Consider the following 17513-nt stretch of genomic DNA (forward strand, 5'->3'; position numbering starts at 1 on the left):
AAACCGAGAACTTTACTTCATCGGCCAGGTGGTCCTGCTAGTCCTGAGTTAAAGTGAACTCTGGCTTTCCTCTCTCGCACAGTTCAATGCCACACATTTCCCTCAGAACTTCATTTGTTCTTTTTAGATGTTGCCTAAGAGGGAAAAACCAGAAAGAGTGTAAAAAGATCAAGTAGCATGGAGGAAAAAGAATAGCATGTTTAGTGAACCAACCGAGATAAACAACTAACCTTTTTCTATGGACAGCAAGCCTGATAATTTCCACCTGAATTTCAACAAATCCTCTCCTTCTCTGCTCTCTGCAACTTTTCACTTAGAAAAACTGCCTGAACAGCACTTAAAGCCTCGTTGTTCCCCCAGAGATGGGGTTCCATCAGTTTGCCAAGAGCAGATGAAACAAGCCATCTGCTTGCTGTGCTGCTGCTGAGCCAGTGCCGGGCCCAGAACATGCACGGGCATTGAATGGTGCTAGCAGGGGAATTTATCCTTCACTCTCCTCTGGGTAAATCCATGCTTTGACTATTTTAATGAGGTGACAGAAAATGTTTCCTACCACGGTGAGTGTGAGAGAACATTTCCAATCAAGGTAACAGAGATGTATATGATACTGGAGATTAGACTCCTGGGAGGCCTAGCACTTTTAAGGTCACTTTGGGAAGTGTAACAGTAATCCCTTTCTTTTGTGCAACTGAAACTGCTCTGGTTTCAACACTGCTTAAGCATTTTTTTACCATCTACTGAGTAAAGAAGTCAGATTACTTTTCAGAAATGCCTCTCTGCTGCACTGAACTTGCACAGCCTACTGCTTAAGCATTTTTTACCATCTACTTTACCATGAGTAAAGAAGTCAGATTACTTTTCAGAAATGCCTCTCTGCTGCACTGAACTTGCACAGCCTTGGCATCATGGGTGTGCTGAGCTTGAGAAGACAGAAGACAAGGAGAAGAAAAGGCCACTCTAAACTGGGACACATGCCTATGCCCAGTCTAAACAGAAGGTGAATAAAACAGTACTTCTGTCACACAGGGAAATGGTTGGTACCTGTAGAAACTTCTCCATAAGATCAGCTTCACCCCATAGAGCAAAACTCAGCAATAACTGGCAGGCTTGACTGAAGTCTGATTTTGAATCTCTGTGTTGTTGAGCAAAAATAAAGAAAAAACAGCCCATTAAAGCCACATATTCCATTTTCATAGCAACTTCAATCTGAAAGAATGAAGACCTTTGAAAAATTATTTAAATGTTATCACGTATGTATGTATTATGGAGAAGGAGGAAGAAGTTTCATGAATTTCATTTAGAGATGGAAAAATTAAGGTACAGGGAAGGTACCAAGGTCCAAAGCAGACTTGTGAATAAAACACAGGATTCCTGAATTCTCCCCTGGTGCCTTTCACTGGTTTTATTTTCAGTACTGGTGGAGCTGTTTTTGGAGTCTCATCAAGTAAAAGAATCCTTCAGTTTTAACAACAGGTTTGTTGGGGCTACAGAGTTTGTTTGGATTTTTGGAAAGGTAACTTTAATGTGAAATGTTTATCTTCTAGTTTCTGAGTTCAGGTTTGGTATCTCTGCTGTCTTCCAACTAGGGATGAACACATTGTGCTATTTTTAATCACACTCTGAATCCGTCCCTGGCTTGCTTCTAAAGATAAACGAAGCCACTTGTCAGTCCTTACATAAGTTGGTAAGCCCATTTCAGTTGTTATGTTTCTTCTATTTAGTATCGCTGCGTTTAGAAGCACCTTCAAAAAAAATGCAGAGGCATTATTATTTCATATGCAACAGCAGAATCCGTCTAGTTGGGCAGCTTGTTTGCAGAATCAGTCTTATGGTGAAAGCGGGCAATTGTAATTTAACGTGCTTGAAGGGGAAATTTCTTTTTAATCCTTGTCTTCTTAACAGTTAATGAAGAATTTATGTTTTTATTAATTTGTACATTCCTTGGTTAGGCTATGTTCTGTGTTCCTTAACAGTGTTGTTTTGTTTTTTTTTTAATCAGTAAAGAATGTGCCATTGTTTTAATATTGTGTCAGTGAGTTCTGCCAGTTGTGTATAGATATCTGCTGTGTATAAAAGAATGTATTTATTTATCAAATTTATATTTTTTAGTATTCAAGCCTTGACTTCCAATTAATGAATACAGGGATTTAATGAGTATTTTCTTTTTAGACATAATTTTAAGCTCTTGTTTCGGACATTAATTTAGTGCATGGACAATGGAGGTGATAACATTGGTGACAGAGGTGAGGACTATAAAGCTGTTTGAGATTTTGGTGCTGCATCATATTTGTTACATGATTTGAGCACATAATTTCAAGACAAATAGGAAAGAATCAATATATGTGATACAGATAGAGTTTGTTAAGGCTTTTGAAATTCCCTCCTGTGACATCTCATGAGAAAGGGAGGGGCATGCTGTCCAGCATAAACTACTGTAGAAACAATACAAGATGGGTACAAAAACCCCACTCTAACCATGTTTATAGAAGGTCAATTTTTCAAGAGGAACATCTCAGCTCAGAGGATCATTCTGGATCTGATAACATGCAGTATTTTAATTAATGACTTGGCTGATGGAATAGACAGTGCACTTTTCAAATCTGCAAGATGTGAAGGGTCTTAAACATTTTTTCTTCAGAACAAGATTAGAATTCAGTAAGAATCAATGGACATAGAAGAAAATTCACAAATGAGGTTATACACAAACTGGAGAAGGACTGGTTAAGCAGTGTTCTGCTGCCATAAGAGAAAAAGCAAAGGATCTTTGGTGGGATGTATAAGCAGATGTGTGATATTTTAAAGCCAGTGCTCATCAGACCCCAGCTGGAGTGCTGTGCCTGGAATTGAGCACTGTTATGATAAAGACCCACAGGAAGAAACCCAGCGAGAACAATAAAAGCAATTGGAGGTCTAAAAAACATCACCTTTGAGGAAAGGTTAAAATAATTGTTTATTCTTTAATTCTTTGATGAAATTGAGGATATAGATGGTGCTATCAAATGCCCTGAATTCTCCTTCCTGTATTCACTGAGATAAGCTCATTACCTCTTCTACACTGCAGCACAGGAGATGAGGTTAGACTTTGGAAGATATTTGTAACTCCAAGGTTAGTTCAGCACTGGAATGTACTGCTTAGGGAGGCTGTTCTGTCTTTCACCATTGGAAGTTTTGAGAAAGAGCAGTTAATATCAATCCTGCTTATTTTCTGTTATTCTGGGCCTTTTTATAGTGGGTAGATTTGAAAAATAACACAGATCTCACCAGTTTTAACATTCTATTAGTTGGACAGGGAGGGCAGCATAGAGAGAAGTTTTAGGGCTCCAATCAGCTGGAAGCTTATTTATGCCAACGTACCAATTGGATTTGCTTCCAAAATGGTTAGCTAAACACTGAAGAATTATGCCTGAGTGGGGAACTACATTTCCCAGTACTGCTAGCACTGGTTCAGCTTAGCTAGTAGAAAGGGGGGTGTGTGTGGAATTTCTAAAATGAATAAGACTCAAAGTCTCTGTATCTTTTTTTGTATATAGTGGATCATTCTTTGGGGTTTTTTTCACTGTACTATGGGGTTTCAATACATGTGTGACTGCTATTAATAGACTTATCCTTTGGCTTTCTTGAGTTTATTGTTCTGTAACATCTTGACAAAAAGGGAGGTAATAAGTACAGTTCATTCAATATTAAAAAATAATAAAATAAACAAGTAAGAAGTACCATAGGCAAGTAGAAAGTGGTATTTCAAATTTTATTTGCTTTATTTATCCATGACATTGCTGGGACATCCTCCCCTACTAAACACTTAAATATCTTCTACAAGGAGAACAACCATCTCTTTCTTTAACTCATCCCAAGCTGGCATTTGCACTTCTGTGTGGAGATGAGAAAATTTAACTAAACTCAGATCAAAGAAAAATGGCACACTTGTTTTTTCTGAAGTCCTGCAGCAATCCTTGCCTTCAACAGAGAGCCCTGCCACGATTGCTGCAGGACTACCTTCTGCAAAACAGAAGCCCTTTGTCCCTTCAGTTTTCTCCTCCCTGAAACAGGTTTCTGAGGTTGAGTGGACTGTAACTATTAGGGAAGGAAACAAGCACGTTTGAAGATACAGTCTCTCAGACAGATGGTTCAAATGTGACAGAAGACATTGACAGACAGAGCTGCAGCTCAGGGGGACCCTGTGCAGTGCAGGAACTGTTTGCAGTGATTTTTATCACACCTTCCATCAATATGACTGGAGAGAAGCTACACAAGTCAAGACTCAGTTTTTAGTATATAGATTGCTCCAGCCAGGTCTGTGCCAAGATACCTATTCAGTGCTCTTTCTAGCTGGAGAATGGGAATTTCTGATCTGGGGCATTTGACCATGCTACAGAGCTCAAAACAAAAAACTAAGCTGTACTGTCTTGTGTGAGTCTGTCTTGGATGATCCTTCCTTGGATAAGCCTGGACCTACGTTCCAGGTGTAGGTCTGCACACAGGTCACACATCTCCAGTACTGTCACACCTCTCCAGTGCTGCTTCCTGCTCCTCCTGACAAGACTTCCTGAAGGGATCCTGGCTTGACTTGACATCTCACCTTGGGTGATGGTCACCAGTGCATGGCAAAGCTTGTTGCTGTCACCACTGGCTCTGCTCCGGGCTGTGCCCTCGTTGGTGACCTTGGCTCTCAGTTCACGATGCCTGGAGGAGTAGCTCTGCCCTGACACTGATGTGCAGCTCAGGAAGGAGCCAAGGGCTGGATAAAAATACTTTTTTCAAATATATTTTTCTTTTGCCCCAGCCTCACGCAAAAGACTTCTCTTATTTATGACTCCAGATTTAATTCAATTTATTTATTCAAATTATTTTAGCTTTTAATTTTAACCATGTAAATTATACTTTCTGTGGTTTGTTGCTGCCTGAGTCTTTAAAGTATTACACACAGCAAAATACAGGAGTACTTTGGCAAAATAAATCTGTTGGTGATTAATTTTAGCAGTCAAATGTCTTTGGAACTGTATTGTTTTTATTTCTTGAAATGCAAGATGTCTAATCTGGTTAAGACAGAATGTCATGCCAAGCACAGTCATTGTACAGGATTAAGAACTATAGGATTACAAATCCTAATTATAGACTCTTGTTGGTTTACTATGTCTTAATAGGTTGTTTTCATCCTATGATTCCCCTTGTCATCTCTTTTGCAATCTTGTTTTTAATAAATTTGTGATGCATCTTCTAATTTGTCTAACTTGTATTCTGATAGTACTGCCTGGATTCTATCTCATGTCAATATTAGCAAATTAAATAATTTAAAGTTCAAGGTCCTTATACTGAAACTCTCTGCTCTTTTGGGGTTTTATAACAAACTTCAAGTTATACTGCTGTTTGAATATTCCACTTCTGGCACTTTGGTTTCTTGGTTTTCAGATTGCTTCCAGAAAAGCTTTCTGTAGCCATTTTTGTGCCTGAACCCCACTGTAGTCAATGCAGATTTACATACTGGAAAATAATTTAGAAGATATTAGTATTTATAGGTACTGTATTTTTACTTTGTGAGGAATGGCATTGATACATTTATCTTTGGACATCATCTTTGTCATATTCTTTTGCTGTCAATGAACTTTTTACTTGGTGGATGCCATGGGGAATGTGCCACAGAGAACATTGTTTGTCTGTGGCTATGTCCTGCAGGACTGGCCAAACAGGATTCTTTCACATTCACATCTGAAAGATAATTAAAGTTTCAATCATTGACTGGAATGCGGCCTAGATTCCTTAACTGATGAATGGGACAAGGTCTTGTTTACCTTAGTTTTTTGCTCAAGTTCCTCATCATGCAGCACACGATTCAGTTCAGCTGCACTAACAGCAAGGAAAGTACATGGTCCAGCTAACACTGCCGTCATTTGAAGCATATTTTTTGGCACTGTAATCAGACCAGTGCTGACATGGAGTCTTATTTATAGCAGCTTTATAACATTTTGCCTATCACCTTTAAGACACAGGACACTCAGAGCAGTACAGACCGGGACTGCAAGTGCACCAAGTACCACGCTTGTGTCAGGGCGGCAGTGGGGACGGCTTGGGGCAAGCCCAGGTGAGACGTGGTAGTGATTGCTCTTAATCAAACTACTGGAGCTGGAAAAACACCTCTCCTTAGCAAGTGAGGCCTTTTATATGTGGCCTCATTTCAGAAATTTTGTGTGTGCAGTTCAGTCTTTAATTATGAAATTATAAATACATTAGGGAGGCTTGGAAACTGATTTGGAGCAGTGCATGCCCCATGAATGAAAATTGCTGGATAACCACCTGGCATATTTTTCATGTTCTCATTGTCAATTGCGCAATCCCGTGCCTCTGTTACCGCATACCACTAAACACAGTTATTAACTTCCTTGTGTTTTTCGGGGCAGCAGACCACTCAGAGTGTAGCAGCGCTGTGCTCGCCGGTCCCTGAAGAGGAGCAGCGCTCGGTGTCGGGCTCTGTGCCCGGTGTCGAGCTCTGTGCCCGGTGTCGGGCTCAGGCCCCGCGGGCCGGGCCCGTCCTTCCCCGCTCCCCTCACGGAGCTCACCGCCGCCCCGCCGCTAGGGGGCGGCAGCGGGCCCGCGCACACCTGCCCCCCCGCCCGCTGCGGGCGCTGCGCCGCGNGCCCCAGCCCCAGCCCCGGCCCCGCCAGTGGGAGCGCGGGTGGCTGCTCGGGCTGTGGCTCCCCGCTAGTGCTGCTGCACCTGCTCGCCGACGCGTCTCCGGGAGCCTGTGGCCAGGCGGGCGGAGCAGGCACCGCCGGGGAGCGCTGCCCCGAGCCGGGGCGCCGTGACCGGGCGCGGGCTGGCTGTGGCGGCTGCGGAATTGCCCGGAAGAACGTGGGGACAGGTGACGGCCCGGGCCGTGCCGCTGTGCCCGCCCGCGGCGGGAGGGCGTCCTCGGGTCCGTCGGGGCTTGCGTGGGCACAGAAGGGGCAGTCGGCGGCAGGGATGCCCTGTCCCCGAGTCCAGCCGCGTCGAAGGCAAAACTGGGCAAAAGTAGTTCTCAGGGATCACCCCGGGAAGTGCCGGGAGCACCTGCCCTGGGGGCGGACAAAGAGCCATGGCATCGCCGGGGCCGGCGGGTCGGAGCTGCCTGCCCCCAGGCAGCGGCTGAGCCGGGCCGAGGGGAAGGGCGCCCGGCGGCGGTGACCGAGACCGGGAGAGGAGGGACGCAGCGAGAAGGAGCTGAGCTGAGCTGAGCTGGTGCTGGACGCTCCGCCTCCGCGCACGGAGCTCTCGGCCGGCGGGGCGGCAGTGCGGGTCAGGGGAGAGCGCCAGAGGGGCAGAGAGAGGAGCGGGGGCCGGGCCGGGCACGGCCGCTTGTGGGGTCGCAGATTTCGCCGCCCTCGAGGGGTGCAGAGCAGCGTGGGCAGGGACGGGAGTGGCGTTCTGCGCTGTGGGACAGTGGGGCTGCCCGCGCCTGTAGCTTTTGTGGTTGCTTTGTGGTCTGTCGAGCAATATTGGGGGCCGTACTTAGTCGCCGGTAAGTGGTCTTGTAAGCTGAAGTAGTTAAGTAGCATATTTGGCTTTGCCTTGATTTCTAATGTAGTTATGTTGGACAGTAAGGCTCAGAAAGTAAATTTTGGTACAAGTTGATTTTAAGCGGTGAGCTATACAGAAATTTGTGCTGCTAGAGTGCTGATGCTCCAGTAATTCCCCGAGGCTCGCAGGGCTTTGGAAGTGGGAGAACAGAATGACCAAAGCCTTGGTGACACCCTCAGAGTTTGTCTTGCTGACAAAAAGCTACAGTGTTTTCATGAGTTTGAAAGTGTTGTCTGTTTTGTTCACAGATGATATACTAAATTTTATGTTGCGTGCTTTGTTTGCTACATTTCTTTTTAAGCATATTCTTAGGAAGTCTCAAACACAGTTATCTAAATAGATAAAATAATTAATATTGTATAGACTTGGTGTAACTGGAATTATCAGCTTCTCTTTCAAAGCAGATGTAAGGTTATTCAGACTAGAAGTATGTATTGGCAGCTACCATCTGTTCAAATATTTGTATTCCTCACTGTAGGGCAAAACCTGAAATCTTGTTGCTTTAATAGTTTTATTGTTGTTTTTTTGTTTCTATTATAGATCTGTTTAATGAGATTTTGGAAGGGTTAAAGTTTGGCCTTCTGTATTTGTCTCTTGGCAGTCATTCATCCGTTGTGCTTGGTTAATGTTACCTAGTGAGCAAAGAAGGATAAATAATTTACTGTTCTCATTATGCTTTTAATAAATAACAAATGGGAGGGCACCTCACAGCTGCGACTGGAATATCCGTCTTGTTATGCTATATTTAAAAGAGGATTTTTTTTTCTATAGGAGAACAGAACGGTCACAAGAAGCATTTTGATTATAGACTGCAGCTTTCTTCATAGCTGTTATTGATTTGGTTTAAAAATTCATGTAAAATACCAAATGAGATGGTCACTCACTGTTCCACTTAGGTTTATGGATTTTCTCAGAAAGGAGATGCGTACTTTGGATTTTTATTTTTAAGACCCTTTTTAATATGGCATGTAAAATATTGTCTTACTGTAACCTGTCAAGACTTGTATTAGAGACTTTATTAGCACTAATACACTAACCATTTTTTAATAAATTAAGAAAATATTTCTTTAAATGCATTTGCAGGTACAATGTCAGGAAATTCATGGTCATTTTACTGAAGTTTAAGTTTAATTACTGAATATTTTCAGTGTTAGAGAGGGTCTTTGGGTCCAAGTCTTGGCAAGAATGACACTACAGTCATTGTGATCAGGTTTAAACCTGAGATGGGCTTGTGAAATAGTTTCCAAGATAAGACAGAACAGTACTCTGCTTTAAGAAGAACATGAACTGCAAAGAGAATCATATTTTCATCTTAATTAACTTGGTTTGAGGTCTTTTTTAACAGAGCAGCATTCTTTGAATGTTTGTTTACAATGAAAGTTTGTGGTATTCTTTGCCTTTGCAAAGCACTGACTTTTCACTAGTGAGAGGTGTACTATCTAGCAGACTCTAAACCATGTTTATTTATAAGTTTCACAAGCACTTCATAAATATAGGTCATTGAATCTTGTGTGCTGCTTGTTTCTGTAAGACACACTTGTTGTCTGTATGTATATTTTTCTAGTCAAAGATATACCTAAAAGAAAGGTTTTGAAAGAGATTTTTTTATCATCAGTTCAGCAAAACTTTATGAAGTTTTGTTACTTCATAAAATCCTGCTATCAAGTAGACTGTTTCTTTTAAAACAGTGCAAAATAGTGTTTTCAAAGCATAAAGTGAGAGTAAAAATAGACCCACATCATAGTATTATATGACAACACTAGAGGGAATGGAAAAATATTCTCACTTTAAGCCAAGAGTGTTTGTGCTAGCTGTTAAATTCTGTAAACTTGCTGAACTTACACCTTACTTTCCATTTACTGTCTTGCCTAATTTATCATTTGCTGGTAAATACATTGTGTGAGGTCAAAATAAAATAAAAGTAGAATATGTAAAGACAGGAGTAGTCCTGTGCTTTCTTTTCTCTCATATCTTACTGGCTCAAAAAAAACCAAACCAAAACCAAAAAACCTCATGCTTTGTTTTGGGTTTCTGGAGAAGAAATTTCTATCACAATTGCAAGGTTTTAGGACTGGGAAATATTTTTTGCAAACCTTAAAGGAATTCCTATGCCAAATATTGACTTGTGTTCATGCAATCAACTGGCAATGACAATGGTATTTAAACTTGCTTGAAATCTCTGGCTAAGCTTAAATATAAAAACAATTTAGGAAGAAAATCTACCACACTTTACCTGTGTCTACATCTCTTCAATACCTTATACTAGGTAGATGTAATTGAATTAGTTTTGAACTTGAAATTATTGCCCGTATATCCCTTACAACAATTTAAATTTTAAACCACCTATTTATTATTTAAATTTTAAACCACCTACTTAACTGAACTGCTTCTTTAAAAGGTGTTCATTAATCCACTATTGTTAATTCCCTGCTGAGTTCTGTAGAGTTTAAAACATAATACATTCCAGGCTCTGTAATGCCACATATTTCAATTTTTTTTCCCCTGAACCGACTGAGAAGAATGCAGGCCCAGTGGTGGGCTGATGGCAGTCGTTTTGAGGAAAAATCCGCTTCCCAGACCCCTCCCAAATCAGCTGATCACATGTTGGGCTCTGTTGAAGTCTTTGAGACTCAGTTACATATTAAAGGGCTGCTGCTTGGAGGTTAAACCACAGTGGCTAATGGGCACATTCTTTTGATAAATACTAACTAGAATTTGCTCTGGTGAAAATGTTTAGAGGTGTTAACTTTCTTCCTTAAGGGATTTTTTTTTTTCATACTCGAGCAGGTAGCCATTCTATTATGATTGTACTCTTTTACTGTTAAAGTTGAAAATGAGATGACTGATGTGTGAAATGTTTGGTGTTGGCATTGCTTTTAAATGGACTGTAGCAGTCAGGAGGTTGTTCAGAGTTATCTCGGAGTGTCTGGTATTCAAAAGCAATCTGCAAAAGACAGACTCCAGAGTTTGTAGTAGGTGGTTTTCAACAATTTTTTTTTTTCAGGAAACAAACCTTAATAAATTACTGCCTTCAGGGAGCTTTTTAATATTTACTTATTGAGTGCTTTGGTTTTGACAAGTAGTTAAGCCTCTCTTAGAGTTATGGCAGAAAAATTAGTTAAGACTTTTGATTTGACTGCTGTTAAAAATGTTTGTGGTTCTCAATTTCTGTTAGAAGCTTTAGGAAGTGTTAAACCAACTGTTGTTAAACTGGTTTCTTTGCAGTACATTTTAGTTTACCATTAGACAAAATAACAGATTTGAGCACAGTTTCCTCATGAAGTTGTGGTTAGTCAGCAGTGCAGGTGTGGCAGCGAAGAGGTAATAAAAAGTGACAGCTCCCTCCAAATTTGCATTATTTCTAGATGAAAGCATAAGGAAATGAATTGTTTTGTTGTTTCATCCTGACTTATTGAAGTACTTGACATTTTTGGTTTGATGCTAATTGCATAGTATCAACTAAGAAAAAAATAATCACATTTAGTAGGCACTAATGTGATTCCAAGCCTTCACCATATATTTATGTGGTAGAAGAAATACTAAGAAAATTAATTATTTTTTTTAACATGTGTACTGCCCTGAAATGTCAGAATATCAGCTTTTTTTCACAGTAGCAGAATTACTACTAAAGAGTGCTGTGTCAACAGTGTGTGGTTTTTTGCACACAGGCAGCTTGGCTCCTGGTGAAGCTCTCAGCTTACATTTGCTTCATGTTCCTTCACAGCAAGGCTGTTCATTGCTGCCTTTGTCAATAATATGAATCCTTCCTGCCAGCCTTAAGGAAGCCTCTAATCTTTAATGACCCTGAAATTTAATGTGAATTTTTAATCCTTCTCCTTTTGGTTACTGCTGCTTTGAAGAATTCTTTCCCGAGAAAGGTTATAATTTTACAATCACCTGGCTTTTTGGCCATATGTTTGGTTTCATTGATGTCTAATGTGTCTTTGTAATGGTGTTGGTGAGTCTTGAAACTGAGATACTTAATATGGGCTCCTTTCTCTTGTCTGGGTGGTGTACCCAGCTTCTGCTGCTCACTGCCTAGTGAGAAGTAATCTTAGGAAAGAAAAAAGTTGTGACTGGAAAGTGTTTTACACAGATGGTTTGCTTATGAGTGCCCATTTGACAGGCTATGGGAAATATATAGCTGAGGGACTTTATTTTCAGCTCTTCTAGGAATAACTTGTATAACTTTCTAAACTTTTTAACTTCCTGTATCAGAAAGAGCTTGGGTTTTGATAGCTGAGAAGTTATGCATGGATTTATTTACTGTTTAAGCTGAGGTCAATATTTAACGTATAAGCCGAGTGAGTCTTGTCTAATCTTTTTGGTTTGGCCTTTTTCTCTCTTTTTTTTTTTTTTTTTTGGTTAAAAATATGGCAGGATATAGGCAGATTAGGTGGAAAAGCTGTATAAAAGAGTTGAGTGGGACCATGTAGGTAGGACAGATTCCTCCCATCCATCCCCTGAACTGTATTATTTTGCCAGGGTAAATTGATGTGATGGTCCAGAGGGACAGCTACAAGTGCATTTGAATATTTGAAAGATAATAAGTAGGCTTTGAATTGTTTTTTTTCTGTGTGAGCCAGCATGGCCTTCTGAGCTTCAGAATGTAGAGGAATTTGTGTCTGTTATCACAGATACATGGAATGGATCATCTTGTAACTTGTTGCTTACTCTGTGTTCTTAAAATATTTGCTCCAAACAGACAGCCCTAATATTTGTACAGAAATAGTAAAATAAATGAAAAAAAACAATAAATAAGCTTTTCTTGAGCCTTTTCTTTTATTCTTGTAAAAAGGCTAAGTAGTATTTTCTTAAAAAACAGTTTTTGGAAAAAAAAACCTTGCATAGCAAAGTTCAGCCAGTGGTGCTGGTGATATGAAGTTCAATTATATCTCTACTGAATATCAAGGCAGACTGTGAGTTTTAAGAGTAACTAGCAATGACTAGCATCTTTCAGACTTGAAATAGAAACCAGTCAACAGCAGGGAGTGTGTGGCAGAAGTGTGTTCCTGTTTTGGTCTCAGGTGGGTCTCTGTTTCTGCTTCTGTTGTGTGGATTTGGTGCACTTTCCTAGGTGCTGTAGAAAAGAGAAGGCATCCAGGCAGCCCTTCTGCATCTGTGTTCAGAGCCTGTGTCTTTTGTTAGTTGTGAAGACTGGAATCCAAAGAATTGGGAATTTTAAGTGGTGGGTTGGTATTATTGCCAGTGTAGTGGTGCTGGGTATGGCTGGCTTGGTGGCCACTGAAGAGGAGAGTGGTGGGAACAAAGAAAGGGAAACTGTTTGTGTAGATGTGACCCTGACTTTGAGATTGTGACATGGATATTTTTCCACTGGTGCAATGAACTATAAAGATGACAGTCTTTTAGCTTATTAAATGTAAAACAATTATGTAATAATTGCATTGTAGAGCTGAAAACATTCTTGAAATTGAACTTTGAAGAAATGTCCTGTAGCTGTGTCAGTTCCTTCATTTTAATTTGTCTACTTAAGAGGCTTTATCATCATGTAGAGCATGTTATTATAAGGCTTCTAATAGTTAAGAATTGTAGGGAAAACAAACAGCAATATTTGCCAAAGTTACTTAAACTCAAAAATAAGCTTTTCATCGTTGTTATAGGAAAGCTTCAAAGCCCAAAGTGTTTTTCTGTGTAAATCATATTTGTGCAACTGCTCTTGATAGTTCAAAATAAAACAATGCATAAAATTTTCTGCAGAAAAGGAACTCGAAAAAAACCCATTCCTTTTTGTTCATTTAAGGTCCTTTTTGTCCCTTAAGTTTCTTAGAGGGGGTCAGTTTTTTATTTTCTTTTTTTTCCTTTCCTTTTTTCTTTTTTTTGAGCAATTAATATAATCTTGCTGTCAGAATGGTTGAATTTCTCCCATGTGTACCTGCTGATGTGGCAAAGAGAATACTCTGTGTTTCACGCTGGTGTATACACACCACAATCCTTGAGATGCAGAACAGTTTTGGGTAATGTTTGAGTTTATGGTGACCAGAAAGTCTTAATTTAACTAAAACATTACTTCATATGTAATTTTGGGATTCTGTTCTTGATGTCTTCCTGTGTGTTTTGTGAAGTATCTAGTGAAGTGGATGTACATGTAAGTTGATGGCATCCTCTCTTCATGGTTATGACCATCATCTTTCTGTATCTTCTTCCTGCCTTGTCTTTTCAAATGTAGGATCCAAGCAACTTTCTCTGTAAAATACAATGTATTATTTTGTTTAGATTTTTTTTTATACATTAGGTAACTTTTGGAGCACTTTCTCTCTTCTGTATTTATGTGATGTGGAAAAGGTGGGGTTTTTTTTTTTTGCAGTGAATAATCAGTGCTAAGTAATTCCTTCACAAATTTCTTCATACTCCTTCCAACATACAGTTTTGAATTATGCAAAGATTTTTGTCATCTCTGAGAAATTGTTGGAAAGTAGGACTTGTAAAAATCATGTGTTGTACATGTTTTCCGTTGATTTTATGAAAAGCATATGTAATTAAAAAAAATCAAAGATTGTCGGTGAAATTGCCAATTCATAGTACTTTTTACCTATGATATATTCTTGGTATACTTGTTCACAGTTGTCATGTTCACTTAATCATGTGATGTATTAAATACATACCATCATACTTCATGAAAAATCTTATTAGCAAAGTCTGTAATTTCAGTTAACTGTTAAAAGATCAGATGAGTAATTGAGCCAAAACCACTATGGACTGTAATTTATTTAAAGGTTCACTGATTTCTGTCCTAGATTATTTGCTTCATTGAGATGAAAAGTGGAAGTTTTAGGTTTAGAAAATTTTTTTTTTCTTCACTGTTTCCCAGGTCTACCCCTCTTTCATGAATGAAATATATTTGTTTTGATATGAAACGGATTATATTAAGAATAACATTGTTTTATGATGTAGAGTATGTTCTTGATTTCATCATCCCATTTAGATGCAGAGTCTGCTGTTAGATCTTCTGGACTCAGCAGTACAATGGGTGGGAAAAAACATTTTTGGTGGTTGAAGTTCATACTTTTGCTGGAGTAGTCCACAGTTTCTATTCTATCACAAAGTGTGCTGAACATATTTGAGTGGTTTTAAAATTCAAATAGCTGTCAGATATATGTAAGTATTTCCTGTTTGCTTTCTGATAATGTGATTATTTCATTTAGGGATTCATATAATGAGGCTTTTATTATGGCCAGTGACCCCTTGGAAGGCTTTCATGAAGTGAACCTCGCTTCGCCTACTACGCCAGATCTTCTTGGAGTAAATGAGCCAGGGACTCAGGAACAAACTACCTCACCCAGTGTCATCTACCGACCACATCCTTCTGTTGTGTCCACACCAATCCAGCCCAATGCATTAAATGTTTCTGACCTTCCCACACAACCTGTTTATTCATCTCCCAGACAACTGAATTGTGAAGTATCAGGCATCAGGTAAATGCCAAGTGTCTTTTTATTTACATTGTTGATGTTTGTTGCAAGTAAACAATTTGCTTCATTAAAGATACAAAGTTGCAATATTAAATTGTATCCATAATTACATATTCAACATCACTATTGCCATTTCGAAAATACTTATTCTTAATGCATTATATTAAAAAAATTATATTGCTTTCTTTACAGCATCAGTGTTACCGACACAGTACTTGGTTCTACCTCTGGACCCCAGAGTGGGGCATTCAATCACAGTAATGCCAGGAAGGAGAGCAATAACGTGGAGAGAGAGCTTTTGCAGGGTACTACAGTAGCAGATGTTGCTGAAGGAAATGAAGATATTTTTGGGTTGAGTACAGACAGTTTATCTCACTTACGGAGCCCATCTGTACTGGAAGTAAGAGAAAAGGGCTATGAGCGATTGAAAGAAGAACTTGCAAAAGCTCAGAGGGTAAGGTTCGTTGTCTTGTTTCCTCCCTCTTTTTCTCTCTTCAAAGTGTTTCTAATATTGCAGAATGATAGATAGGCCAGAAGGTGCATTTGAAGTCTGCTCATTTTGTATGGATTTATTATGATGTAATTGTTTTATGTAAAATTTTCTAAGTGCAGTGCTGATGTCTTAGAATTATTCTTTGATAATGTTTTTTTTTTCTAGTGCTGCTGCTACTTAACCATGGAAGTTTTTGCTGCAATATCTGGTTAAACGCTATTCTTGAAATGTAGGCTTTCCTTCATTCTGATATTTGAGAATAGGAGTAATTCACTGTCATTCTGTTGTTACTGAATAAGTATTTATAGACACTGATTATATACTTTTCTAGTCTTCTTTCCTCTAGAGTTTAAAGGTGTAGCATGTGTAATGGAATTTATAAATGCTTTAGAAACAGAAGTGCTTCATAGGGGAATGCTTGCATAGGAAAGAAGCAGTAAAAATGCCTCTGATGTTCTTTAGAGTACTGTTACACTACACTTCAAATTGAATATGGATACCTTTGAAGACACTGTGTCTCAATTCATTAATATTTGTAAAGCGCTTTGTCTTGTTTGGATGGATGGTGCTATATAAATGCAAAACCATTATTTATCATTTTAACATTTCTCTGTTCTTAAGTTTTTGAGTAGATTTTGTGCTATTTGTATCTGTGCCCTTCTTCTCCTCTAGGTGACCCCATTCTTGTTTAGGTTTAAGCTCATCTTGTGTTTGATCTTGCTACCCTCTGTTTGTTACCTTATCTTGTTGGATGCAGTCATCATTACTGTCATAGCAAACCTTAACTATGGATTCAGACATTGCTTTTTCTGTTGTTGTATTGCTGAGTAGTGGCTTCCTTTGCTAATGTGTGTGTTTGCTTAGCTTTTGACCACTGAAAGAAAACATTAACCCGAGATAAACTTGAGGACCTTGCATGTGAATATATAATCCTAGCAGTTAAACTTGGAGCCCTAGAAAATAAGAACAAATTAACATCCAACCTTTAGAAAAGCTCTTCTTTACAGTATATGAAATTACAGCTTATGTACTTGAAAACCACAACTTGGATCTGCTACTGATGGTTTGGAATGATCTAAAAATCTTATTCCAATGTATACCACTTTGTCTCTTAAAGATGGAAATGTTTCCTATTTCACTCTAAAATTCATTAAGGCTGTTCTTAAGGAACTGGAATGAAGGCTGCTAGGACATACTTAACTGCATGTTTTATGTTTTCAAACTCTTTGTGTGGTCTTAACAGAAGCAATTCAGCACTAACTTGAGAGTGTTGGTGTCAGAGTTCTTGCTAATTCCCAACTCTTCATGTGATTCTTACCAGTGTTATACTGCAGAGGTAACTTGCTTTGCTTGTCTTTCTGAACTTGCACTGTTTCAGAGTTGCTTAGTCATGGCAGGGGTCTGTACAGACTGTACAACCATAAACCTATTCCTTCCATTATACCCACTTTCTTCCTCTTCCTGCATGAGGACTACGTTTTCCTATCCCTAACTCATCTCTGGTATCTTTCCTCCAAAACGCATGGCTGTTCACATGCTGCTGTATCCTCTCTGTGATAGTCTTATGTCATGCAATCTTTAAACTTCTGTTTCCAAGCACACTCACTTCTGTTGATGAGTGCTCAGTTCAAACCCTCCAGGGATGTAATGAGTAGGTAGTGTCTTTGTATAACTGGTTGTCTTTTGTGTAATGGCTTTAAATTCTCTGTAATTCTCTGTGCTATTTACTAGTTAGAAAAATGAGAATTATGATTTGCACTTGAAGCTTATTGAGCCTGGAAGCTTTACAGGCTACAGAGAGTGAACAAAGCAAATGCAAATTTCCTATTTTGCATTTTTCATTTGTTCCAAATTTCCTGCTCAAACTGTGTGCTATTGTACTATACATTAAAGGTTGTTTTGAATTTGTTGCAGTTGTGATCAGAAAGGGAACTAGAAAGGAAAATGAAACTTTAAAGTTTAAAGATCCACTGATTTTTTTGACTTTGCTTGGAGTGCAGCTTTTTTTAAAGTGCTGTCAGATTTTTTTATATTAGATAATG

At 39.2% G+C, this 17513-nt stretch overlaps 1 protein-coding gene across 4 annotated transcripts in view; it reads left to right on the forward strand.

The window, feature by feature from the left end:
- The first annotated feature begins 5998 nt into the window (after nt 1-5998).
- LOC120499780 (RAB3A interacting protein) overlaps nt 5999-17513 on the forward strand; it is a 33257-nt gene continuing 21742 nt past the window's right edge. Inside the window, exons 1-3 of one of the 4 annotated variants that reach the window (XM_039703874.1) lie at nt 5999-6076; nt 14712-14981; nt 15171-15432. In XM_039703874.1, the coding sequence (XP_039559808.1) occupies nt 14737-14981; nt 15171-15432 (507 nt within the window). In that variant the 5' untranslated portion in view covers nt 5999-6076; nt 14712-14736. Of the gene's footprint in view, nt 6077-14711; nt 14982-15170; nt 15438-17513 lie in introns of those variants that run through there. The other 3 variants (XM_039703873.1, XM_039703876.1, XM_039703875.1) reach the window with 3 other exon arrangements.

Source organism: Passer montanus, unplaced genomic scaffold (assembly GCF_014805655.1).
Source record: "Passer montanus isolate IOZ18808 unplaced genomic scaffold, ASM1480565v1 scaffold17, whole genome shotgun sequence".
Classification (NCBI taxonomy): domain Eukaryota; kingdom Metazoa; phylum Chordata; class Aves; order Passeriformes; family Passeridae; genus Passer; species Passer montanus.